This window comes from Berghia stephanieae, chromosome 4 (assembly GCF_034508935.2).
Source record: "Berghia stephanieae isolate SIO BIC M18660-M18661 chromosome 4, UCSD_Bste_1.3, whole genome shotgun sequence".
Classification (NCBI taxonomy): Eukaryota; Metazoa; Mollusca; class Gastropoda; order Nudibranchia; family Aeolidiidae; genus Berghia; species Berghia stephanieae.
Genome location: NC_088363.1, coordinates 3,779,821 through 3,806,575, shown reverse-complemented (window position 1 = coordinate 3,806,575; position 26,755 = coordinate 3,779,821). Strand labels below are relative to the sequence as shown.

Genomic DNA, 26,755 nt, shown 5'->3' with positions numbered 1-26,755 from the left:
ATTATACTTGCATTATTAACCAGCTAATTGTTTAGTTGGATTATTAAACAATGGCTCTTCATGTTTATTGTCAACATGAATAAATTGATTGATCTGTCATCTTTTCCACAAAATATACAGGGTCCCGATTTTGTTGCTGACTCCGAGTCTGATTCCTCTACGTACTCTGTGAGGTACCCAATGCTGAGTACATCATTGTCTTTGGAACCTAGTGCTCATTCCCCAACTCAGTCAGAGCCTCATCCACAACTATCACAGACTGAACCTCGTTGCCAGTCTGGGACCCAGGTTCAACCCGAATGCTATACACTTGCAAACCAACGTGTTACGTGCAATGGTGAGTCATTTTTTTGTCATTCTTCTCCTTTGATATTTGTGGGATCAATTTTAATTTACCCATTCCTTTTAAAAGAAAACTTCCACCCCTCCATGGTGCTGCATTTGTGTTATTGCATTTTTTTCTGTTTTGGCAGTGCTGCGTCGCAAAATACGCTACCATTTACATAACAAGCACAAATCCAAATTTGATAGGGTGGACATCTTAGAATCTGAAACCCCAATGTGTGAGTGATATCAGTGAAACCAGCCATAAAAATGTTCATGTTTATTTTATTGGGGGTTTTTTTGTCTGTAATAGACTTAAATTGCTTGTAGTGTAAGTGTTAAAATGGTTTTTTTGTTACAACCCATCTATATATTAAAACTGTTTCTTTGTATTTCTATGATGCTTAAGGCTTTTTTTCACTGACCAGCTGGAAACTTAACGAGAATCAGAGTAGATAACATTTTTATTAATCTTGCAACCTAAACAGTATATGATGATTGGGAGCATTTAAAGAAAAGCACATTTTCTTTTTAATTTGTCGGTACTAAAATTATACTTTGATAATGTCTGCTGTGCTACAAACCCTTTTGACTTCCAGGTTCAATATTTTTCTTTATTCTAAAATTCTTGGGTTTCCTTTCAATGACAACTGAGATCATTAAAATTCAGCTCACAACATGGTGTGTGTAGATTTGATGAAAACATATGTTCGAGTTGAGAAGCAGTGTTCACGAACTTGCTGATCGTTTTTACTAGCATTTATTTTCCTAACTTACCTGTGTCAATTAACAAAGGCAAGACTCAAATATTTTCTATCTGAACAGTGTGTTTGTTATTGAAATATTTCCGGCATATATACACGTCATATTTCATTCCCACAAAATATAAATCAGGATTAAGTTGTCTGGGCATCAGCATCGTTCAGGCAGTTGGGGGGAAGTCTTTAAGGAATTAATGAAGCCGATGCTCAACCGGTCTGGAGGACGTTTGATTGATGTCGGCTGTTTGTTCTGCCAGCCGGTGATGTTTTCTCACTCCCTCAATGACAAAGAAAGTCATTGTTATGACTATGAACTATAGTCTATTATTACTTTTGTTACTATATTAATTGTTACTTATTGCCGCTACTGTTATTATTATTATTATTATTATTATTATTATTATTATTATTATTATTATTATTATTATTATTATTATTATTATTATTCATTATTATTATTATTATGATATTGCCTTCATTGCATTCTATTACTATTATTGATATAATTAATTTCTGATTGTTGTAAATAATTTATGTGAATTGAATTTTGTCGATTGGCCAAGGGCCTACAATAAACTTAAATGAAATGTTAGTCTTTGGATAGGACTTGGGTCTATTCTTGATTGCTTTTCCGCCTTGGTCGAGTGAAGCATTTGGAGTAAATTTTGTTGCTCAACGTAAAAAACATGACGCTTACCATTCCGCTGATACTGATACCTCCAAGGGGTGGTTGGGGAAAAACCTAAAATTCTTTTGACATTCTGTCTGATTTTTCGCTGAAACAACAAAGGACAATCTATGTATTCAGATGAGACTTCAATGTGTTACTATTCCGATTTATGTTCATATTTTGATTATAATAAAGAGGGAACCCTGAACCCAGTGAAGTGGGTGGATTGATCTATTTATTTCTATTTCAAAACAAAAATATGGCGTCTTTTCACTGGATTTGTTATGTGGCAGAGGTCTCCACAAATCTAACATACCTCTTCCAAAGGAATAGATGGTAGAAAAGTATATAACAAGAAGGAATTATGACAGTTACTTGTCCAGGCCTTAAATATTTGGAATGCTATTCCTCTCTATCGCTGTCATGTAGCTGATGTGCATACAATCTGTCTATTGATTTATTTTCATAGTTCATAGCATGATGTGCTTTATTTTCTTCTTTTTTTTCCAGAGAAATACAAAAAGCCAAGGAGACCCTGTCCATACTGTGGACAGTTGCAAACAAAACTCTCAAGGCATTTGATGAGGAAACACAAAGATGAGACAGAAGTTACAGAGGCCATGAAACAGCCTGTAAAGGAAAGGGATAGAACAATGGAGAATCTCAAGAAAAAGGGCATTTTTTATTCAAACACTAGAAACAATTCAATAGTTATGCGTGAGAGAGCACAAGGGTCACATGAAGTTGTTATGTGTGCTGGCTGTAAGGGGTTTTACTCTGGACGAAGGGTTTATGAACACAAAAAGAAATGTAGTACTGAGCATGCTCTGTGTACTGGGGTTGTAAAATTTTATCCCGTGGCTCCCAATGCAAGTAAAGAAATAAAGGAGAATATTCTTGACAAATTTCGGAATGATGAAGTGGGAAATTTGTGTCGATCAGACAAAGCTATAGTATTGTTAGGAACAAAATTGTGGAGTAAAAGTTCAAAGAAGGAGAGAAAAGTTATAATGAGTGATTTACGCATCTTAGGAAATTTGATTTTAAAAACTAGGAAGAGAACAAATCAACCTTCTTTCTCTGGAGAGGACGTGGTGAAGCGTTGTAACTTTAATGAAATATCGCAAACCATTTCTGAAATGACTTTGAAAGAGGATGGGACATTGAAAGCAGGCTTGAAGCTTTCAATTGGATTTATATTGAAAAAGTTAATTAATTTCTTAAAAGGGGAATATATAATGCAAAACAAAATGGAAGAATCCGCAGAGATAGATTTGTTCAAAGCTGTCCTGGATTATAATTGGGATAGTATTTTTTTTACAGCCAGAGTTCAATGTGAAGCAAAAGAACAAATTTGAGAAAACCCAAAGAGATGCCATTAGAGAATGATATAAAGAAGCTACGGCAATTTATTACTGAAGAGATGGTCCGTATTTGTGAGGATGATTATCAATTATTTGATTCACATATGTTTGTTAGGCTTCGCAATGTCATCGTAGCTAGGCTTACAATGTTTAATGCGAGGAGAGGCGGAGAACCCGCAAGGATGTTGTTAAAAGACTGGAATGATGCAGATTCAGGTGTATGGGTTGATCCCCAGCTTGTACAACATGTCACTGATCCTCTGGAAAAAGCGTTACTTGAGAAGTATAAGCTGGCCTATCAGTCTGGAAAGGGAAGCAAGATGTTGGTCCCTGTGTTGATACCCAATGACACAATTCAGCCTTTAAGGAAACTTGCACAGGAGCGTAAAGCTGTTGATATTTCAGACAACCCATTTCTTTTTCCAAATACAGGAATATCCAAAGATCATGTAAGTGGTTACATTGCCATCAAATATGTCACTTCCTTAGTAAAGGATTTAGAGAAACCCCAGTTGTTAATAGCTGATAAATTCAGGCACCGAGCTTCGACATTATTTGCCTTACTTGATGTCCCACAACACGAGAGAGATGTCTTCTATCGACATATGGGACACAGTGAATCAATCAATCAAAACATTTATCAGTGTCCACTTGCAATACGAGAAATAACAGAAGTTGGTCATTTTTTTGGGTCAAATTGATAACTCAGCATCGGTCACTGGGGAAGGAAATTGTAACATTGAAACAAATGACTCTGTAGTGAATAGAGACTCAAATGCAAATTTTGGAACATCCATAGTAACAGCTGCAAATCAAGAAGAAATATTTGATGGTGAAGCAGGAGTGCCAAATCAGCTTACGTGTTCTTCAAAACAAACTGAACCCAAGAGGAATTCAAGCAAAAATCTGAGATACATGTCATGGTCAGATGAGGATACAGATAGAGTCAAGTCATATTTTAAAAACTTTGTCGAAGATGTTTCAGCACATGGTTCAAGGGGATCATTACCTAGAAAGTCTGAAATTATTCTGTTCTTAAAACACCACAGGGTATTTTCACAAAAAGGAATCCCTGAAGGTACACTAATTAGTTTGGTGAAGACAAAGATTTTTAATGAAAGAAATAAATATAGAAGGGAAAGAGCGTTTCAATCGGTGTAATGACAATCATGAATTTGATTTGTATTACATTCATTGTATTGTATAGTGTTATTGACATATTTTGGGGGTTTACAAAAACGTTTTATCTTTATATAGTACAATCTGTTCATCATTGCAATATCCTTTTTTATATTATATGAACATTCATTTGCTCAGCTTGAGAGACAAATGCTTTGTAGAACCATAGCTGCCAACCGTTCTGTTAAAAACGGATTTGTTCCGTATTTGACTTCCTGAGTCCGTAAGTGCTTATTTTTAGTTCAAAATCCGTACTTTGTAATTTTTGACTAATTTGTGGTAAAAAAGCCATGTGAGCCTAATGAATTATTATTATTGATCCATTATTATTACTATTACTACTACTACTATTGTTGTTATTATTATTATCATTATTATTGGTGTCCAGTGAGAGCATAATCTTCATTTGTGTAGCTCTTTAATTTGAATTATGCCTCTATCATAAATGGTTTTCAACAATTAAAAAAGTTCCATTCGTTTATATGACGCCTGTATTTTACTCAAACCTTTCATAATGTATTGGAGATTTGCATAGGATATGGATGTTAGCCTCGATATACTTTGAATATTCTAAGACAGTATTGATACTTTCACTATTTGTTACAAATATTATTTTAATTAAGAATAAAATTAAATCCACCTTTTTGATTGGAAGGTATTCAATAAGAAAATCAATTGCTTATATTGATTAAAGATGACAATGATTATTTCCCTTTATTAATTTATGAAATATATAAATTTAATCACTTTAAAAACATCTTCATCTGATTTTAATTTTTTTTTTTTCAAGCAAGCTTTTGTAACGGTTTAGGTTCAAGAAAAATAAGTATACTCCATTTTTAGGTGTGTTTATCTTGTCAAAGTAAAGAAGTAGGAATTCTCTAATATTTAGAGGTGCATTTTACTATAACTACTATTATAGTATACTACTTAAAGACCATTATGTTGCATGAAAGAAAACATATATGCAATCGTCTACTTTTTATCTGAACTCACCTAATTTTTACCCCAAAACGCCCTCTCAAGTGATGTACCAGGTTGGTAGTTATGCATTTCTAACCATCTTAAGTTATTTCATTTATTTTACAATTGTGCTTCTTGTGTATTGGTCCTTATCAAAGTTGAGGCAGTTGAATTCTTTCTTTATATTGTCCGTTCTGAATTTTGATCTCATTGTGGAAAGCTCCCATAGCGGGCAGGGAGGTACACACTGTGTCTTCTATCCCCTTATATCTGTTTTCCAACATGCTTTCAGTCTTTGTCTTGGAATGAGATTACTTGTTTTTTTCCTGGCCCTCGCCGGAGTCCTAGCTGGGAGGGAAGCAGTCAAATGCATATTTATTGTTTTGGGAGATGATATTTTTTTCCTTGTAAATCATCTCTCTGTTATGTATTATTACTATATTTGTTATTTTTTAATGTATAATGTAAGCATTTGAGTGTGTTCCTCTTTGTTGGATTTTGTTCTTGTGTCCGGATAAGACTTATAGGTGATCTCAAACTAAGTACATTGGTGATACGCTCTTGGAATCTACATCTGATCCCTATTTGTTCCCAGTTCCCCTATGTCTTACTTTCTCTTGGATGCTTCAACTGTAATTCTAGAACTTTTTACTATCCAATTTTCTTCCTTTTTACTGGCGCTGATATAACCTAAATGTGTTGCAAGCGCCGTAAAACCCTTAAAAACAAAACAACAATCATTGTGGAAAGTGTCATTTTAACGATTCAAATGTGCTGGTACTAAACCCGATAAATGAGCAACATTTGGACTAGCCTCTGTCATCTCAAACTTGTTAGTGTTAGTAATAGTAATTAAAAAGGCTGACTTTTATATGTTGCGATTCGATGAAGGGGGGGGGGGGGGCGGCTTCGGCACACATCGCCCCTCATCCCGGGCAAAATGAGCGTTCCTTATTTTATTTTTGAAAAGTTGGCAGCTATGTAGAACTATCTGAAAGAATCAGATATGACAGAATAAAAAGTCTTTCTACTAACCCTAACTTAATTGGCCAATGTAGCTTTATGTTCAGCATTTTCTAGATACCTAATGTAAAATTTCACTATTCTTTTTATGATAATTTTAAGAGTTGCAATCTTTAGAGGTGACTGTCAAGAAATGACACCTCTGTGCATTTAATTTCATTCTTTCTTTATCCCCTCATCCTTAATCAGAATAATAATAATTAATAATGAAAAAAAAATGCAGCAACGACAGCTTAGAACGGCATAAAGTGCTTAAGAATTATTTTTTTTGCATTAAACTTTATTCAAACGATTTTCAACACTTTTGCTTCACAGTTTATGCTTTTTAACAAATGCAATTAAGCAACTTACCAGCAACAACATATTGGTTTGTTATCATTTGAGGGTTTTATCAGTAAAACTGTTTCTATCCTTTTATGTTGCACTGTACACATAGCAAACTTCATGCTTTTATTTGGTGACCAAAGACTTATGTGATACAGTGGATGAATGTTTGTGATGGCTTTTGGAACTGAAATAAACCTGCAATATGATTTGTAGACTTCTATCGTTATGTATCATTTTTCGGTCAAATGTAAATGTAATTTTACACGAGCTTGATGTATCATAAAACCCACAATGAGCTCAACGTGCAGCTGGTAGTACATTTATATGGACACGAACAACGTTGTTACAATTCAGTAACGTACTCCAATTAACACAAGTGAGACTGTAAATGAGACTTTTACAATGACTCTGCATCGCCACAAATATGGATTCGAACCCTGGCAACTCGGGCGTCAGACGAACTGTCTACCACGAAACCAAAGCAAGCATTGTGCAAGTTAAAGTGAATGAGATGTTGATTGAAGCCGTTCATTGTGTCCATCAGATCTGCTGTCCTATCCATCCAACTCCATTCACTGGGTGGGGTTCCCGACTTCCCATAATGGGCAGGGACGTACTCGTTGCGTCTTCTATCCCCCTATGTCTGTTTTCCAACTTGTTTTCTGTCTTTGTCTCGGGATGGGATTACTTGGTTTTGTCCAGGACCTGGCTGGGAGGGAAACAGTCAAATGTATAGTTCGAGTTTTGGGAGATTATATTTTTCCCTTGTAAATCATCTGTCTGTTATGCTCTTTATTGTTTTGTTTACATATTATTTATGCTTTGTAAACATTTGAGTGTATCCCTCTTTGTTGGGACCTGTGCTTGTGTCTGAATGAGACGTTTAGGTGATCTCAAACTAAGTACTTTGATAGTGGGCTCTTGGAATCTACTGTTTCCTATTTGAAACAAATCCCCTTTGCCTTACTTTTTCTTGGGTGCTCTAATTGTAGTTCCAGAACTTTTTACTATCCCATTTTCTTCCTTTTTACTGGCGCTGATATGACCTTAATGTGTTGCAAGCGCCGTAAAACCCTTAAAAACAAAACAAAACAAACCAAGTCCATTCAGTGGTATACAACAACAACAAATAAACTCCTCTGCCTGGTCCCTTCTATCTCTGATCTTAACCTGGGTCGTCAGGTTTCTAAAGGGGTCGGGGACTGCAAATACAATGGCGCACGGAGCAACTGGGAATATTTTTTGCCGTGTTTGAGTCCCAGGTTATTTCCCTGAGCGCCCCTTCTGAGGGATGGACCTTCCCAGGAGTTAGTAAATGCGTTGCTCGGCCACTTCACTCTACGCACACTGGGATAAGCTTCGACACTATGGCCATGAAGCTCTTAATCTTAAGGACTTACTTTATTTTAGACAATTTGGTGGTAGCTCACTTGAAAATGCACTCTTAGGTATACACATATATAAACATATACTGGGCTCCCTAAAAGGGTTTTTTAATGTGGTCTCCCTAAAAACATGTTTTTACCAAATGTCTCCTTAAAGCTACAGAAACACTTAGTAAAACATTAGGGGGACCGAGTAATTTTCTATATACCATTGTGATCATCAAGCATCAGAATTTGGTTCATAAATCATTGTACGGAATCAAACTATACTCATTTGAACAAAGATTGAACAGTTTAATCAATTTGAACAAGACATATGCTTGGTCCTCCAATTGGTGCATTTCACAGTGGTCACCTTAATAGTGGATTGATACTTATATATATATATATATATATATATATATATATATATATATATATATATATATATATATATATATATATATATATATATATATATATATATATATATATATATATGCAAACATTAATAATGACGACAATACAAAAATACCCAGACAACTGGATACATGTTTACACAGATGGATCTGTCCACACATGAACTAAACATGCTGGGTATGGGTTTACAGTAGAATACACAAATTAAACCGGTGACAAAATCCACAATTCTTGCGGAAGCTCCTGTTCAACCTACGAGGCAGAGGCAGTTGTAATAGAAATCTCACTGCTACACCTCTCTTCTGTTTTCCAGAAAAACCCTTCAAACCTTTCACACACTGTCATCTTCAGAGACTCCAAATCAGTTCTCCAATCTCTAGATTAAAAAAAAAAAAACTCTCATCAACCTTCAATAGTTTAAGTATATCAACTAGATGAATTCTTTACAACACACAGTGGACACCGGGACATTCAAATATACCAGGAAATGACAATGCAGACAGACTAGCCAGACTCGGATCAACACTTTTACAACCACCAATTCCAGTATCCTTTGACACAGCGAAATAAATAAGAGAGAAGAATGGATGAACAGTTCTAGTTGGGCAATGAGCACAAAGGGTAGATGTATGTTTACCCATATGACCACTCCTGTAAAGACTGATAGCCTAAATAAGCTCAGAAGACACCAGCAAAACATCACCTTTCAACTAAGAACACAACACATACCGCTCAACAGCCATTTATGCAAAATTACAAAAGACACATCCCCTTCCTGCGCCTTAAGTCAACACCCTAATGAAACAGTAACACACCACTTGCTTGAATGTCAACCTCTTGTAGACCTGAGATGCACATTCCTCCCACCATATCCAAGCATCAGTAACACACCGTATAGTCACCTGGAACAACTACAAAAGTCGTCTAATTTCTACGTCATGGCCATTGGGAAAAAGTACAGAGCTAAATCATGTGAAAGAGGAAAGTTTCAGCTTTATTCCTATACTACTCAAACAATGAAAAATTGCCAACAAAGGAATCAAAATACCGTTTTAAACCTTTACAGCAGACAAAAACCTGATATTTCAATTATTTAAAAATGTAACCGAGACTGTCTGAAAAGCAAACATCGTATCTCTATTAGTACCAAATTGTTTTAATGAGGGGTGTTTGATAGCCGAGGTATCGCATTTATTAAAAAAGCCCATCAATTATTTGAGTTTCATCAGAATTTTACACCTTGTTGTAGTATTAACAGCACACAAGTTTCAATGGTATTGAGGTCTTATTGACAAAACAGAATAAAGTTCACGAAAACCACATGAATATAATATTAAAGTACCATCATAATTTATGTTTTAGATAATTTAAAACAAGAATAAACAAAATATATTTTGTTATTCACTCGGGCCGGTAAGTGGGTATATTTTAATGATGGAACAGCCGAATTATACCCTTTTCTTCGGTTTTCATTTGATGACTTTCCAGTCTTGTTTTTCGATAAAAGAGTTGTTGATTAAATCAATTCATCTATATATTTTATTTCATTAGGTACACAAGAAATAATTTATGAATATTTAAAATTTATTTTTCTTACTATATTAATAAAGGAATCATGGAAAGTCATGGAAAATAATAATTTTATAATAAAACACATAAAAAAGAAAATGAGAGTAAATTCATTTCTCAAGAACTTAGAATTTTTTTTTGCGTGCCAATTACTATAAGAAACTATTCCAACTTTGTCGTCATGTAACTAAATACCAAAAAGATTAACAATGCTTGTTATAATAAAAGATAACAAGATTTGAACCAGACTAAATCTCCAGTCTGTCGAAATTCCCCCAAAACAATCGCGAAAGTAAATGTTTTGGCCTCCAGTATGTCGAAATAGCATATTCCATATACTAAATAAACATAATGATCATACGCAATGGCATGTAATTCAAGTCAACGGGTAGAGAGTACTTCAGGGGAGAAGTCCAATTGTTTTCAGACATTTTCTTTAAATAATAATATATATGGCTGCGCAGTGTCTAAGGACGATGCCGTGAATGTTTGTCAGTCTGTTTCTATTATCCAGTGAGTAATCTGCCTCCCTAAATCTCTGTCTAGTGCCAGTGTTCTTAGCTTCAGAATGTCATCATGTGTGTTAACTCACTCAACCCTAACACCGACTTTATCCGTAGTTAACCCACTCAACCCTAACACCGACTAAATCCGTAGTTTACCCAGGTTACTTAACCTCATGCCTATTTATTACATTTTCATGAGACAAATTATAGGCGTAGTAATCAGGGCTAATGTTTTTGTTTTTTACATGTTAATGGTGGTTGAATAAAACTATCAATGTACATGCTCATTTTCAATACATTTTTTCCAATTTTGAAAAGTAGCAAAAATCTCTAGGGTTGAGTGAGTTAAGGTGCTGAGGCAGTTGGATGTTTCCTTGTGTTGTTGAAATCAGTTCTTCGGTTGTTGTTTCTATATGTATTTGATATTTTTTGAGATCTTGATTCAATGTTGTTGGAAGTGAAGTTGGCGTACGCCCTCTGTATTTGGCTCCTTGTTTGAAGTTTGCATCCATTGAGGTTTGTGCTGGAATATTTTCATCTCGCCGGAGCACGTATCCGAACAGTCTCCATCTTTGTTTCTTTATATGCGTACTGACTGGTTGTGCTATGCATCTGTCATATACATGCTCATTACTGAGTTTGTCTGGCCATTGTACCCCAATAACTCGTCTCAATTGTTTGCGATGAAGGGAGTCCAGGGTGTCCAAATTCCTTTTTTGTAAGATCCCACGTACCACAGTTGTACATTAGGATTGACATCACTAACTAGCGCTTCGTAAAGGCGTATTCTTTTATTTTCGTTAAGGATGATCTCATTAATCATTAATCAAGTTTCCGAGTTTTCTTACACTTTTCCATTCCGCTTGTTTCTTGTTAACCACTATAATTTCTGTTTTGGATTCGTTGACCATTAGATTCCAATGTCGCAGAGTATTTGATATTATTGGTATTTGCTGCTTCACCAGGTCTGCTGTATCAAATATGATATCAACATCGTCTGCGTAAATAAATTCGCGGGTAAGGATTTGAGGAATCGGGAGTTTTGTCTTAATTATTTTAGTGCTGCTTCCAAATATAAAGTCTTTGCAAAATAAAGAAGTGAACATCAGGAAACACCCAATTTTACATCTTATCAGAAAAAAAATGCTTGAATTACAAGCAAAATGCATAAAAGATTAAATATCTCTCTAAATAATGCAGATAAAAGAAAAAAATATCCCACATTATGGAAGACCGGACCTGCTGAATTTTAAAAAAACAATCTTAACGCTTTGGTAAAGTCAATTCTTCCTTCTCAAAAGTCAACATGAACTCATGATTATCGCCTCGAAACGGTAATGAGTCGGAATTTTCTGGGTTTTTTTTTGGTACCCAATCAAAGCTTATTTTATGTGTTAAAATTTGATACCAAATTTATAAAATTTTGATTATTCATTGCCGAGATATGACCGATTGAAGAAGGAAGAGTGTAAATACCAAGTCGAGGCACCTTTTTCACGCAGTCAAATCAATTCGCAAAGGTAACTCCTTGGATACGGGCATTAAAAATTTGGCATGAGCTTCGAACATACATTTAGTCATACGAATACAAATCTTTGCAATAATCCAATCGTTACTTTTGTAGCTATTTATTATGTAAGATGCTCTTGAATTAATAAAAACATTAATAAAAAAATTAATAAAAATGGCTGCAACGTTATGCAATTATTCACTTGTTGACGGGTTTTTGACATTTAATTAAACAATCAATGAAATAAGAATTATTAATATGACATCTTTGTTTTATGTAATAGAAGAAATACGATTTCAAAATGTCAAAAGTTAAAGAACAGCTAATATTTTGAGTACAGTTGGAAACAACGTGAAGCCCGGGTGGACAGAGAGAGAATTATAAAGAAAGAGGATGAGAGAGTAAGAAAAAGAAGCTCGCACGCACGCACACACACACACACACACACACACACATACACACACACGAGAGAGTAGAGAGAGAGAGAGAGAGGAAAGGGGGAGAGAGAAAGAGATGAGAGAGACAGAGAGAGACAGAGAGAGAGAGAGAGAGAGCGAGAGAGAGGCGCTTGTGCGATAAAGAGGGCAGGAGGGAAAAAAGAGTCAAGATTGAAGCATTTATAAATGTGTGTGTGTGTGTGTGTGTGTGTGTGTGTGTGTGTGTGTGTGTGTATGTGCGTTTGTGATTGTATGTGTGAAAGAAACGAGCGGAGGAGAAAGAGAGAGAGAGAGAGAGAGAGAGAGAGAGGAGAGAGGGAGAAACGAGAGAGAGAGAGAGAGAGGGAGAGAAGAGGAGGAGAGAGAGGGAGAAAGAGATAGATAGATAGATAGATAGATAGATAGATAGATAGATAAGATAGATAGATAGATAGATAGATAGATAGATAGATAGACAGAGAGAGAGATAGATAGATAGATAGATAGATAGATAGATAGATAGATAGATAGATAGATAGATAGAGAGAGAGAGATAGAGAGAGAGAGAGATTGAGCTAGATGTAGAGAAAGGATAGGAGGGGAGGCGGAGCAAAGAATTGGTAGGGATAGAAAAGACCTTTGATTCATAAGAAGTCAAAGTCAACCAATTGGAAACATTGACCAATGGGATTGCATTTGAAAAATATTGGACAAGTCAAATCATTTGTTACATTGTTTCTATGTTGAGTCATTTGACAGCTTGAAGAGGAGGGGGTGGGGCTTATTTTGTAATGACCAGCATGAGATCGTGTAATTGAATCTTCTTATTTGAGCTGCAATCCCCAGTTGTTAAACATGTCACTAGTTATCATCACACCTTATGGTTATTCAATTCTCATCCCCTTTTTCTTAGTGTTCGCATATATTGTGGATTATTTTAAACACCCCCCCCCCCCTCTAGCCCAGACCTCTTCCATAATTCGGTGAAAACACGATGAAACGAAGAACATCTCTCTCTCTCTTTCTCTCTCTCTCTCTCTCTCTATCTATCTTTCTCTCTCTCTCATTTTCATAAATCTATCTGTCTGTTTCTATCCATCCATCTATCTATCTTTCTATCTATATATCTACCTATCTACCTACCTACCTATCCATCCATCCATCCATCCATCTATCTATCTATCTATCTATCTATCTATCTATCTATCTATCTATCTATCTATCTATCTATCTATCTATCTATCTATCTATCTATCTATCTATCTATATATCTACCTATCTATCTATCTCTGTCAGTTTATCTATCCATACATTTATCTTTTTTTAATTTTTCGTTACTATCTCCATCGGCAGGTCATTATGTTTGGAAGGCTTTGTTTCTTTTCTGCTTTTTTATTTTCAAGATGTTTGTCGTAGGCAATCTCTCTGTAAGTCGAAGAAACTGTTGTTCCTAACAAAGTAATTTAACTAATGTAAAGACATAACTATTTCTAAAATTTATTAATAAAGAAAGACAGGTACTTCGCCTCATTATACAATGCAGTTAGACAAAGAAATAAGAACACGTGGTGTGTACCAAAATGCGCAAACACACACACGCACGCACACACCATGCCGACCTTCGTGACCAAACAAAGCCAGGCATCTCAATAGCTGGCAAGCCCATGTGATCAGCTTCGACCAATCAGAATCTCTTATTTGTAAGGTTGTTTGGGAAAATGCTAGTTTGTTTACAGTGTTTAAATTTCATTATTGGTTGAATCATGTAACTGCCGATGCAGCCAAGCATTCTCTGAGGTAGATAAAGACACGCCCTTTGCTGTGATATCTTACATGCTATTGGTGGAGGAAAGGACTCAGTATTATTAAGCTTTGGAAATGGCGGGTATCTGAGAGAATGGTAACTCTCGTTAATGTGTCACTGATAGTTGCATTTTAAAACTTGAAATTATACAATTTATCGCAAATATTTATGTTGAATTATTATGTTTTTATGTAGAAAAATGACTGTAGTTTCTGAAATTACCAAAAACTGAAATTTGATTATTTTGACCATTTTCCCTTTAAAACCTTAACCCCCTACCACCCAAAAGCCTTTTGGCGACTATGTCTATGACATATGACAGTATCCTGATTTCTGTGTAACTGAATAAACTGTTTGCTACCCTTTAGATAGGACGGTCGTCTGAAATAAAGTATTTTCCGCCCCACACAACCTAAAGCCTTAGCCACCAAATTATTTTTTATTAACTCCCATTGCTTGAGATGCAAGAATTGTGCAAACCGTGGTATTGCAAATATCACCAAAAAAAAAACAAAAAAAAAAAAAAACAGAAAAAAACAACAAACAAAAAACAAAACATTGATCTCTTTATTTGCTTCTTTTCTCGTCTTAAATTTACATCTCTTCCCGATTGAAGAACAAAAACAAACGAAACAAAACAAACAAACAAAAACAAAAAAAAGTACATGTCAAACTTATATCTATTTTGATCCAATTTTAATGTCGCAAAGAATGATTATGTAACTTCTACACATATACTGCTTCATTAGCCACTTGTAACTCTTAATGTTCCTGCACATAGTCTATCATGGAAGCATTAGAGAAAAAAAAACTATTACAAGAATCATTTTTCCCAAATGAAGTAAAACCATATCATTGTTTTTTTTCAATTTTCTAAAACATTGGGACGAATAATTGTGTGTCTTTTGACTATTTATAAATTACAAGCAGTGGGTATTCCTATGCAATTGTTTAAAAACATCATCACACTTTCGACCGTATAAATCTACTACTGTTATTACGAGGTCAAACAATCATTTTGTCAGAGGAACAACATGGCCGCCATGAGTGTAGAGTGTGTGTGTATAAATTCGCCCCTTGATTTTTGTTTAGCAATAAAAGACATCGAGAGACAAACCAATAATGAACAAAATTACAAGGATAAATTGATAAAAACAATACGTCGTGTAATAAGAACCAAGGCCGAAAACTCATCCAAAAAGGGACAGCCCAATAAAGCCGAAAAAAATTAGGGGTTTATTTAGGCTGTTCCATCATTAAAACATACCCACTTACCGACCCGACTTATCAATTGAAATAACAATATATAATATATCGTATATATTTTGTTTAAACAATCGAAAATATAAATTATGACGGTACTTTAATAAAATATTCATGTGGTAAAAAATCCGATCTAACTCAAAGCTGAAAACAAGGATTTTGTGGGCTTTTAAAAAATGTGATACATCGACCATTAAACAACCCTCATTAAAACAAATTGGTAGAAATGAAGATAAGATTTTTATCTTTTAGACAGACTCGGTTCAAATTTTATATCAATAATTCGGGATTTTTCGCTGTTGCAAAGTTTTACAATGGCATTTTTCTACCTTTATTGCCCAATTTTTTAAAATAGATGAAGCGGTATAGGAATAAAGCTGAAACCTCTCTCTTTACGACAATACCAAATTTAGGTCTGTACGTTTTTTAATGGCCGAGGTATTAATGCTTGAATGACCCGGTTTAAAAATAGTCCTTTTCTCGACGCGTGACGCAAAATATATAGTTTTCTTTTTTCAACATAAGATAATTTTTTAATTCAGCAGGTCCCGTTTCCTACCGTATAAAATATTTTTCTTCTATCTGCATTATTTCGAGAGATATTAAATCTTTTATGCATTTTGCTCGTAATTATGGTAATTTTTCTGCCAACCTGCTACATTGCGTGTTTCATGATGTTCACTCCTTTATTTTGCAAAGACCACTTTTGAAGAAAATGTCTGAAAAAAATTTAGACCTCTTTCCTGGAGTACTCACTACCCTTTGACGTGAATTACATGTCATTTTGTATGATCATTATGTTCATTTAGTATATGGAATATGCTATTTCGTCATGCTGGAAGGCCAAAACATTTACTTTCGCGAGTGTTTTGGAGGAATTTCAACAGACTGGAGTTTTAGTAAAAACAAAATGTGTCCGGTTCAAACCTTGTTATCTTGCATTTATCTTGTCACTGTGCTTTTAAAAATCTGTTTCACAAGTACGATAAATCTTTTTGGTGTTTACTTACATGACGTCAAAGTTGGATTATTTTCTTACATCAATTTGCAAGCAAAAATATTCTTGAAAAATAAATTTGCTCTATTTTCTTATTTATGTGTGGAATTTAAAAAAAAATTAAAAACTGTTTTCCATGACTATCAGAATGCTTTATAAATATAGAAAGTAAAATCTATTTTAATTATTCAAAAATTGACTCTTGTCGTACGTACTGTAAACGTGATTTTGTTATATTATGTGACCCAATTGTATTATTTTGGGATGAATAAGACCCCGAATAGTGAATTTAGGAATAAAATAATAATAAAATTAAATAATTAAATAATAAAATCCCTTTATTGATCCCTTAGGTGATATTTTTTTTAGGATCTATTCCAAGGGACGACTGGAATAACCCTGGCGTCAGCTGCAGTACGCAGCGACGCAAAGTGAGCTTAGGCTATGTGACTTGCGTTAAGACCACACAGCGCGACGGGTAATCGACCTTGGTACATTTCGGATACGAAGCTGAGCCACGCTGTGCCATAATGAGAAGCACAAACTTTTGAGTTGTATGGAATGCCAGTAATAGTATTTATTCTCCACCATAACAAAGGTACATATGCGTGGCTGTAACGTCAAATTCCAACAGCTAGTACATTCCGACAGAATATGCTTTGAGATGGAGGGTCACATAGTTACATTAACAAATTGTTCATAAATGATAGTAGGCTTCTCGGCATTTATATCCACCCTCTAACTCTAAGGAACATTTCAAATTAGTCGATTCCACTACATAGGCATTTGCCTAGAGAAAAGGGCAAACTCGGCATCTATATCCACCCTCTAAGGAACATTTCAAGATTGTCGATTCACTAGGATTGCTAGAAAAGGCAAACGCATGATATCACCCTAAGGAACTTCAAATTGTCGATCACATAGTATTGCTGAAAAGGGCAAACTCGGCATCTATATCCACCCTCTAAGGAACATTTCAAGATTGTCGATTCCACATAGGTATTTGCCTAGAGAAAAGGGCAAAATCGGCATTGATATCCACCCTCTAAGGAACATTTCAAATTGGTCGATTCCACATAGTTATTTGCCTTGAGAAAAGGGCAATAGGTAAAACGTTTAATTGGAAGTTACGAATCAATATGGCTCTTCAAAGGCATGTAAATACTGGCTGATATCTATATGAGATATTAGAAACAAGTTCTCATCTTGAAGCGAATCATTCTTCTAAACAACCATAAAAAGAAAGGCTTTAGAAATGTGCGACATGTTATTCCACCTAAAAATTATGTGGTATCAAAATGGAATCAAAATGCATAAAAGAAAAAGTAGAGGAATATCTTTGACCGTCACAAAGCGGGTTTAGAAGAGATAGAGGCACTGCAGCCATAGTATGGGCCCACATATGGCTGAAAGCCAGAACGGAAAAATATGAGGAAGAACTTACCGTACTTGGAGTTCAGCTTTTGACACCATATGTAGAACCAAATTGTTATCAATCCTTGACTCATTCTTGGACAAAGACCACCTGAATCTTATAAGATACCTCTCATCAAATATTACATCACAATTTGAATCTGGCAGAGAATTAAAACAATATCAATCTCAACTGGATACCTTCAAGGAGGCAGCTTGAGTCCAATTCTATTCACGATATACCTCGAATCGGCAATGAAAGAACTAAGAACAAAATTACCACCAACAAAGAAGATCACACGTGAATTGATATACACAGATGATGCATACCTAATCTTTGAATCAGAGCATTAAACGAAAATATACACGACTACTCTAGAAGCATAGAATCTAAAAGTAAATCAATCCAAAACAGAATATACAAAAATCAACAGAAATTTTAAATGAATGGAAAAGTGTACGTAATATAGGCAATTTGATCAACAAAAATGGAGACATCAGATAACGAGAGCAGCTGGCCACCAATGCATTTAGTTCCAAAATTTATGGAATAGAAATAACATAATCAGTGAGATTAAACGAATACATATTTATCTAAGTGAAACTTATTAATCCAATATTGACATATAATTGTGGAACCTGGGGCCTCACAAAAAAGAACTTAGTCTCAAATCATATCATTGCAAACAATTGCGTCGCATAATCAGAATCTATTGGCCAGAGACAATCACAAATACTGATCTTCATTAATATATAAGAATCCAACGCCTGAGTACAATAATAAAGGAACAGCGATGGAGGCTATTTCGTCACATCTTACGTCGAGAAGATAACATCCCAGCCCAAACTGCAATAATAGAATATTTCCTTCATGGCAACAAAGATGTAGGAAGACCGTCAACATCAATAGTAAATACCCTGAACCAGGATCTCTCTACGTATCAAAGATTTCTAGATTCCGATGAGGCCGAATTAATTCCTGAAGAACTAAGAAAAACTGCAGTGCCCTCCGTCCTAAAGTCACAACAAGATCTTGACTGAACAGTAGATGGAAATAGAAAGCAAGGAAGACACAAAGAAACTTGGCGAAGGACCATGGAGAAAGAAATAAAGGAAACAGGCCTGTCCTGGAATACAGCCACCGCAAAAGCAGCCGATCGTAACAAAAATAGAGATGTCTGGTGGATGCCCTAAGTGCCTGAAGACCCGAAGAGGAATAAGTAAGTTATACATGATATGGAACTTTTTTCCGCCCCCCCCCCCTCCCACCTCTCTCTCTCTCTCTCTCTCTCTCTCTCTCTCTCTCTCTCTCTCTCTCTCTCTCTCTCTCTCTCTCTTTCTCTCTCCATGTTTATCATTTCATATTATTTTCTTAACTGGCACATCTCTTCCCATCAGACTGGGTTGGAGTCGGCCACTGCTCAATTCCTTGCAAAAACGGAGGAGAATTGGGTTGGACATACGATGAAATCTCCAAAGACAAAGACATCATTCCGCACTTGACATGTGTTAAAATAATTTCGCCAAGTTATGTCACTGTATGGTTGGGATACAGTAGTTATAATTCTCAAATTATAAAAATTGAAGTTGGACCACAAAATGAAATTATTGGTTTCCCCCCCAATTCAAAAGAAACAACCCGTACAAATGAAACAATCTTTCGACCAGGACATCACCCGTATGTAATGGAAAAAGGGTAAGTTTGTAATTTTTTTTCTATGTGGTCTAGTGGTGTAACACTCACTTTGCATCGGCGCATAGTTGAGTCCTTGGAAAAGGCTCTTTACTCACATTCTCTCACTGTACTCAGGTGTAAAATGAGTACCTGACCGTTGTCTCTGTCAGAAAAAAATGTATTTTTGCCTCCCAAGCGTCATGTCTCGTCCTACATATTAAGAGTTGCTGTTGGCCAGGGACCTCTTAAAGCGCTTTAAGCATGTTTAATGGATATTGCTCTATATAAAAGCTCAATTTTTATAATTTTTAATTAAAATATTTTAATATAAGTAAAGTTATTTTACGCAAATTTTGAACATATCCCGAGATCTAAACACTTGTGGGTGGCAGCGAGAGACAGAGAAATTGACTTCACCTCGTGCCCCAGAAAAAACCTGGTTGTAACCAGGTTTTACTCCTTATTGCCAAACAAAACAGTCTTGAGACACGAGTGGCTCTTCACTGCGGCTGAAGCCTGGATCATTTCAGTTTTCAATCGCAATAAACTCGTATAACAAACATCCTAATGAATATTAATGAATTCAAGTGGACCGTAGATATTTGCTGATTATAGAGACAAATCAAAATTAATATTATGGGTGACTAGTTAAATGGATTGAATAGCCAAGGGCGACAATCGTGAAAAACTAATATTTTATTAATTTATCATCCGTTATCTCCCTTGGTATGAAATTTATGTAAATTAAGAAACAATAACTACATATTGGAATAATAACAATAGGTTTCTTTTACTAGACATAAAGTATTCTGAAAGCCTTGGAAAATACTTTTAGAACTTTGAAAATAATAAGAAAATGAGAGCAAATTCAGTTTTCAAGAACTTAAAATTTTTACTTGCTAATTGGCATAAACAATGTTCCTAATTTGACGTTTAAAAATGTTAAGCTTTAATAAAGCGCAATATCCATTTATGTGCTCAAAGCGCTTTACAAAGGGATCCCCGGCCACTAGAAACACGTAATATGTAGAACGAGACATGACGCCTGTTAGGCCATAATACAATTTTTTTTCGACAGAGAAAAACCTGTTAACGGCCAGGTACTCATTTTACACATGAGTACGTTGAGATAATGTTAGTAAACAGCCTTTTCCAAGGACTCAACTATGCGCAGAGCGAGGCTTTAACCCAGGACCTTCCGATCCGAAAGCGAGTGTCATACCACAACAACTCATAGTCGCACGTCATGTAACTAAAACACCATAATGATTTATAGCATACTTGTAAAACATATTCTTAAAGTATAGTGAGCAAAGTGAATTAAACAGAACAAGATTTGAGCTATATACATAATTTATTCCATGGTCTACAGTTGGTCGAAATTCCCAAAAATATACTCGGGCGTGAAAGAAAATGTTTCGGTTACCAGCATGACTAAAAAGCAAATTCCATATGCTAAGAACAAAATGATCAAATAAAACCACCAGTAAATCAGGTCTACGGGCAGAGAGTACTCCAGAAAAGAGGTCAGATTTTTTAAGACAGTTTCTCCAAATGGTCTTTCATGCAAAATAAAGAAGTGAACATCAGGAAAGAAACAATTTTGCACCTTGGCAGAAAAATAAATATAATTACAAGCAAAATGAATAAAAGATTAAATATCTTGCCAAATAATGCAGATAGAGGAAAATTATCACACATAATAGGAAAATGGACATGTTGAATTTTTTAAAAATCTTTAATTTTTATTAGAGTCAATATTATTTCCTTATCAAAATTATACATGAAATCATGAATGATAAGCACACTGTTCGAGCCAGTAGTATAAGATAATAAATCAACCTCTTAAGAAATTCATATCATCCTAAGCTATCTTGTCTTTGCTTCCCCTACGACCTGTTTGCATTCCCATACTGCTTTATAGACTTGTCCAGGAATGATACAGCTTGGTTTTGCCTTGGCCCTCTCTGGCATCCCTAACCAAGAGGGTACAGTAAAATTTGTTGTTCCTGTTATGGAGAATGATTTTTTTTTTTCCCTTGTAAACCCTCTATCTGTATGTTATTATGGGTATCAATATATCGATACATAAATCTTGGTGTTTCCTTCTTAGATGGGGTCATGCTATTGTGTCAGACAAGCGTGGCTTTTACGTAGCCTAAACCGCCTATTATCCCAAAGTGGTTTACAGCCATATGGGACTCGTATATTGGTTATATGTAATTTGGAAATTTGGATATTGTAAAATAAAAGACTTCAAATTGCCACTTTATTTTCTAGATTATGTAAAAAAATGTGTACTGCTTTCATGACAGATAATGTATAAGAACGATAAGAATTTCTAATGTACCATTATATGTGTAGGCGCTAGGTTATTCGTTGCGCCATTAAGAAAATGGATATTACGCTGACGATTTTTATCTTTAAATCGGGAAATGATGGAATAGTAGGAAGAGAATATAAGCAATTAAAGAGAAGAATATTTGGGTTTTTTTCTGTTTTGTTTTTTGGTGATTTTTGTGATAAAACACTTTGTAGAATACTCGCCTCTCAAGCAAAGGGAGTTAATCAAAAATAAGTGGGTGGCTAGGTGTGACGTGGGGTTCTTTATTTCGGACTCGCATCCTATCTAAAGGGTAGCAAACAATTTTAATGACTAATCAATAATGCAGAAACCTGGTTAAAGTCATAGGGCATAGGCCATAATATCGGGCCAAAATGAAAAAAAAAATGTTGCCAGTTTATGGTATAATTGCTCAAGAACTACCATAAACAGAGCAGTGTCAAAAAGTTTTGCCAGATATTAATTCGATCAATTAGGATGATCTTCAATCCACAATCTTAAAATAAGACTCCTTAAATGTGCCATCTTTTAGAATTTTTGAGCAAAAAGTCGTCTTTGCATTTATGTATGAATGAGTACCTGACTGTAGGAAGTGACAGATGTTCTAAGGTTGTCAGTACAAAAGGATGCCAACAGGCAGCTTGTTATGGAACGTAATGGACATTTGATTCCATGTGGCCTGCGAGGGAAATAAATGAAAAAGTGTGAAGCGCACTGAACATGGTAAAGTCATGGGAATTCTATGTAAATGTTCACATTTATTCACTTATCAAAAAAAAAAACCCAAAGCAGTGAGCTTTTATACTATACAGCGCAATAACTATGAACATGCTCACTTTATAAGGGGACCTTAGCCAACAGCAACACTTAACATGTAGGACGAAATAGGACTCCATTTTACACCCAAGTATGGTGTAAGAATGAGAGTAAAGAGCCTTCTCCAAGGGCTATGCGCTGCTTGGGACCTGAACCCAAGACCCTCCGATCCAAAGGCCAGTGTCATATCACCACTAGACCACATAGCCGCACAAATTAGCGTCCTTTTAATCTCACAATTTATTAAGTAAATACTTTCTAGCCATTTATTTTTCTTTAACCCTCTCCTTACCAACCACATGAAAATTGTCGCACTCGTTACAATACAGTGAACATTTTTCTTACACAGAATTTTTATGTTGTAAAGTTTAAAAGAACTTACTGCTATTTTGTATAACAAAGTTATGTTTGCTTTTACGTGCTATGCTCCCTAGCTTTGAGTTTTAATAAATCAATTTTAAAGTAAGGAAGGCATGACATTTTGGTAAAAACACTGAAAATGTTTGGTAAGAAAAGAGTTTTTTAAAAAGTTGTTTTGTAATTGTTGAGGACTAATACTAAGACTTTTGTCTTCCATGCAACAGACCAGTGCGTGTTGGACGAAAGCCTATTTGGAAGTTGGGGAACCCATTTGGTATGAGAAACTATACGCTTGCTATCGACACTTTCAAAACAAGTATTTGTGAAGAGGATCCTCAAAAGGTAAAAAATAAAAAATCTAACAGATCCAGCTACCCAATCACTGCTGGGTGGACAGAAGGGTCAGGAAAAAAAAATATCCACTGCACTTGGGATCGATCTCGACCCCTTTGCTTATGAAGTGAGTGCTCTACCAACTGAGTTATTGGAGCCCATGTTCGATGAATGGTGTCTGTTCAATACACGTGATGATAAGTCAATCAACTAAAAATTTAAGATTCAAATCTTGAATAAAATTTTAACTCAATACATTTTTTTGACTTTGTAAGAGAATCACACGGAGCTTTTCATTTGGACAGAGAGAGATAGTTTCTGCACTTATATCTAATACATACTAATATACTTTCTCTCACTTATCGCAGAATTCTTTCCCAATTTTAAGAACGGTAAACGGTTCGTATTTATTTTAAGAAATTGATTGTATTCCAATAATTAGAGGAACCACTAACTGGTATTGATTCAATGCAAGTACACCCAACACATTGTCATACTCGCTAACTGGAAGGTTGACACATAACCAATGTGTTTTCGATGCAATTTGGCGAAACAAAATTTGACTTTTCGATAAAATCATCACAATGCCTAATCAATTTCATACGCAAATCCTATTCATTGAAGTTGAAAACACCATGCAAAATTTGATTAAGATTGGTCCATTGGTTTCGTAGCATTAGTGCAACAAAAAATCCAATTTGCCAAATATATGATAAGATGATGCAGATTATGAAGAATAAAATTAGATACCCTTTTGGAAAACACGCTTTTATTATAGCAAAACATAAAAAAAGGTTTTGATGCATCCACATCCACATTTGTACATAACGTAGTAATTCGGGAACCTTTTCTCCGACATGAATCTGGTTTTATTAAAAATAGATTTTGACCCGTAATGATATCCTGACCATAATGATAATTCTTAATGTCACATCATTTAATTCAAAAACCAATATTTGGGAACAAAGGATAGACTTTGAAAAGAAAATAACATTAGTGAGGTCATTGGATAGATCTATAAAATGAGATTCTTGAACTCCTGCATCTTAAAATATCAAACTTGAGCAGCAACAAGGTCATTTTTTCTTTCTTTTTAATTTCAAGCGCAGAATTCAGATCTGGATTTGGAAATAAAACTGTTTTAATGAAAAAGGAACAAAAACTCTCTCTCCTCAATAAAGGCATTTATCTGACTTGAAATTGCTCATGTTCAGCTTATGGTGTAAGTTATACGCATTTGAATCATCCTGAAATGATCTATTCAAGGCAGTGACTCACAAAATATTGAAATACAAGTTTTACTCTACCATACTCTTACAAAATACTACTAGTAAGGCTGGCTGAGAAAACCTGGGAAGATGCGGCAAGCTTCGATTTGAGATATGAACCAAAATCGGAGATAAAGTGTTTCCCATAGCAACAAATTTTATTCAGAAAAAAAATGCATAATGTGGGTTCTAATAGACATAGAAAGAAAATTTAAAGTTGTAAATGATCAGAAAGATGTGGTCTACACCACTGCATTCATAACTCCATTTATGAAATTTGCGCATCTTTCCGGGTTTTCTCAGCCAGCCACACATATTTTTAAAAATAACTAAAATCTTATAACTTAAAAATTAAATACCAATGAGTAAAAAACACACCAAAAAAAGTACAGCTTTTATAGAGAGTAACTTCCGCTTAGATTACTCAAAGGACTGATTCAGAAACTTACTGACCCAAAGGCATTTTTATACCACAAGACAACAAAGCCGCCATATCAAGATATGTAACTTTTTAAAAAGGCTCATAACACACACTTCAAATAAAATCGCCATGTGTGTCAATATGTCTCCCTGTTTATGTCACTATGTACTTGTCTGTGCCCTGGATGAGGGCAGGTGGGACTGAATATGCACCAGAATAGATTTTTATTAAGAAGTGCTACTACAAAATAAAGAGTGAATAATAATCTCGCAAAAACTTTCAATTGTAAAAGAAAGTATTATATAAAAATCAAAGTAACAGCTTTAAAAAAAACCCACAAAAATGCTTAACATGGAATGTTTCTGACTATATAAAATTAAGAAATTAAGGAGCAGGAACCGGTGTAAGATAAAGAACTGAAAAAATGTTTATGAAAGGTACCAGACAAAGAAAGAAATGTTAATGTTTCTGACTCAAAGCTGCTCTACAGCCAATAACAGAAACAAATACAATGATAATACTTTATGTAGAATCTGTTTGGATATTTTATTAAAAAAAGGGTTAGATGAATCTTTTAAAACAATGTGTCAGATTATAGCAGCGCTGCACTAGCTGTCAGGTGATGAACTTGTTAGCTTTAAAAATATGTTATCATTTACTTACTTACTAAAACCACCGACGAGCTGAGCTCCAGTCCTTCAGTGGTGTGCTCTAGCATGACATTTTGGATGACTTCTGTAGATATTCCAGCTCACTGCAAAGTGTGTTATTGATGTTAGACTTTGGTAGTGCATATAAACAGAATTGATTTACTGTACAGTGAGTTGAGAATCATTTAAATTCAAATTATGTTTCAAGAAGATAAAACGATTTTAAGAATGTCTTAAATTACTTGTATGAATTGTTGTAATCATCATCATCGTCGTCGTCGTCGTTGCCTTCTTCTTCTTCTTCTTCTTCTCCTTCTTCTTCTTTTTCATCATCATCATCATCATCATCATCATCATCATCATCATCATCATCATCATCATCATCATCACCATCATCATCATCATCATCACCATCACCATCATCATCATCATCATCATCATCATCATCATCATCATCATCATCATTATTATTATTATTATTATTATTATTATTATTATTATTATTATTATCATTATAATTATCATCCTCATCATCATTCATTATTATTAATATCCTCATCCTCATTATCCTCCTTGATCAATATTATTATTATTTATTGTTATTCCAATCGCAAGTAGACAGCCCAACTTCAAGCACTGACTTGAGGATTGTGCATGATAAATCAGAATACCAAATTCATACAAACTCAAACATGCTTGTTCTTCAATTCATTAAGTCTTCATTTAATCTTTTGGGGCAATGATCACGGAATATATTTCCACTCTGCATTATGGGCTAAGGGGACCAACACAGTGCTTTCACTTTCCAGATGGATAGGAGGAATTCTGTATCATAATAAGAAGAATTATTATGTGGCTGCATTAAATATATAACTTAAAAGTCATAATGTTTATTTAATTTACATCTCTGTTTTTGTACCTATGTTTATGAGTGTGTGTGTTTTGTGTGTGTGTGTGTGTGTGTGTGTCTTCAAAAAGAAATAAGAAGTTTATAAATCAAAATTAAAACGATAGA

The 26,755-nt window shown here is 34.9% G+C and overlaps 1 protein-coding gene across 1 annotated transcript in view; it reads left to right on the top strand.

Moving 5' to 3' along the window:
* Nucleotides 1-24,627, top strand: part of LOC144971666 (uncharacterized) — a 110,496-nt gene extending 85,869 nt beyond the window's left edge. The window contains exons 16-18 of the mRNA XM_078912740.1: nt 19,272-19,569; nt 23,293-23,410; nt 24,616-24,627. Coding sequence (XP_078768866.1) covers nt 19,272-19,569; nt 23,293-23,410; nt 24,616-24,627 — 428 coding nt within the window. The remainder of the gene's footprint in view (nt 1-19,271; nt 19,570-23,292; nt 23,411-24,615) is intronic.
* Nucleotides 24,628-26,755: the final 2,128 nt, after the last annotated feature.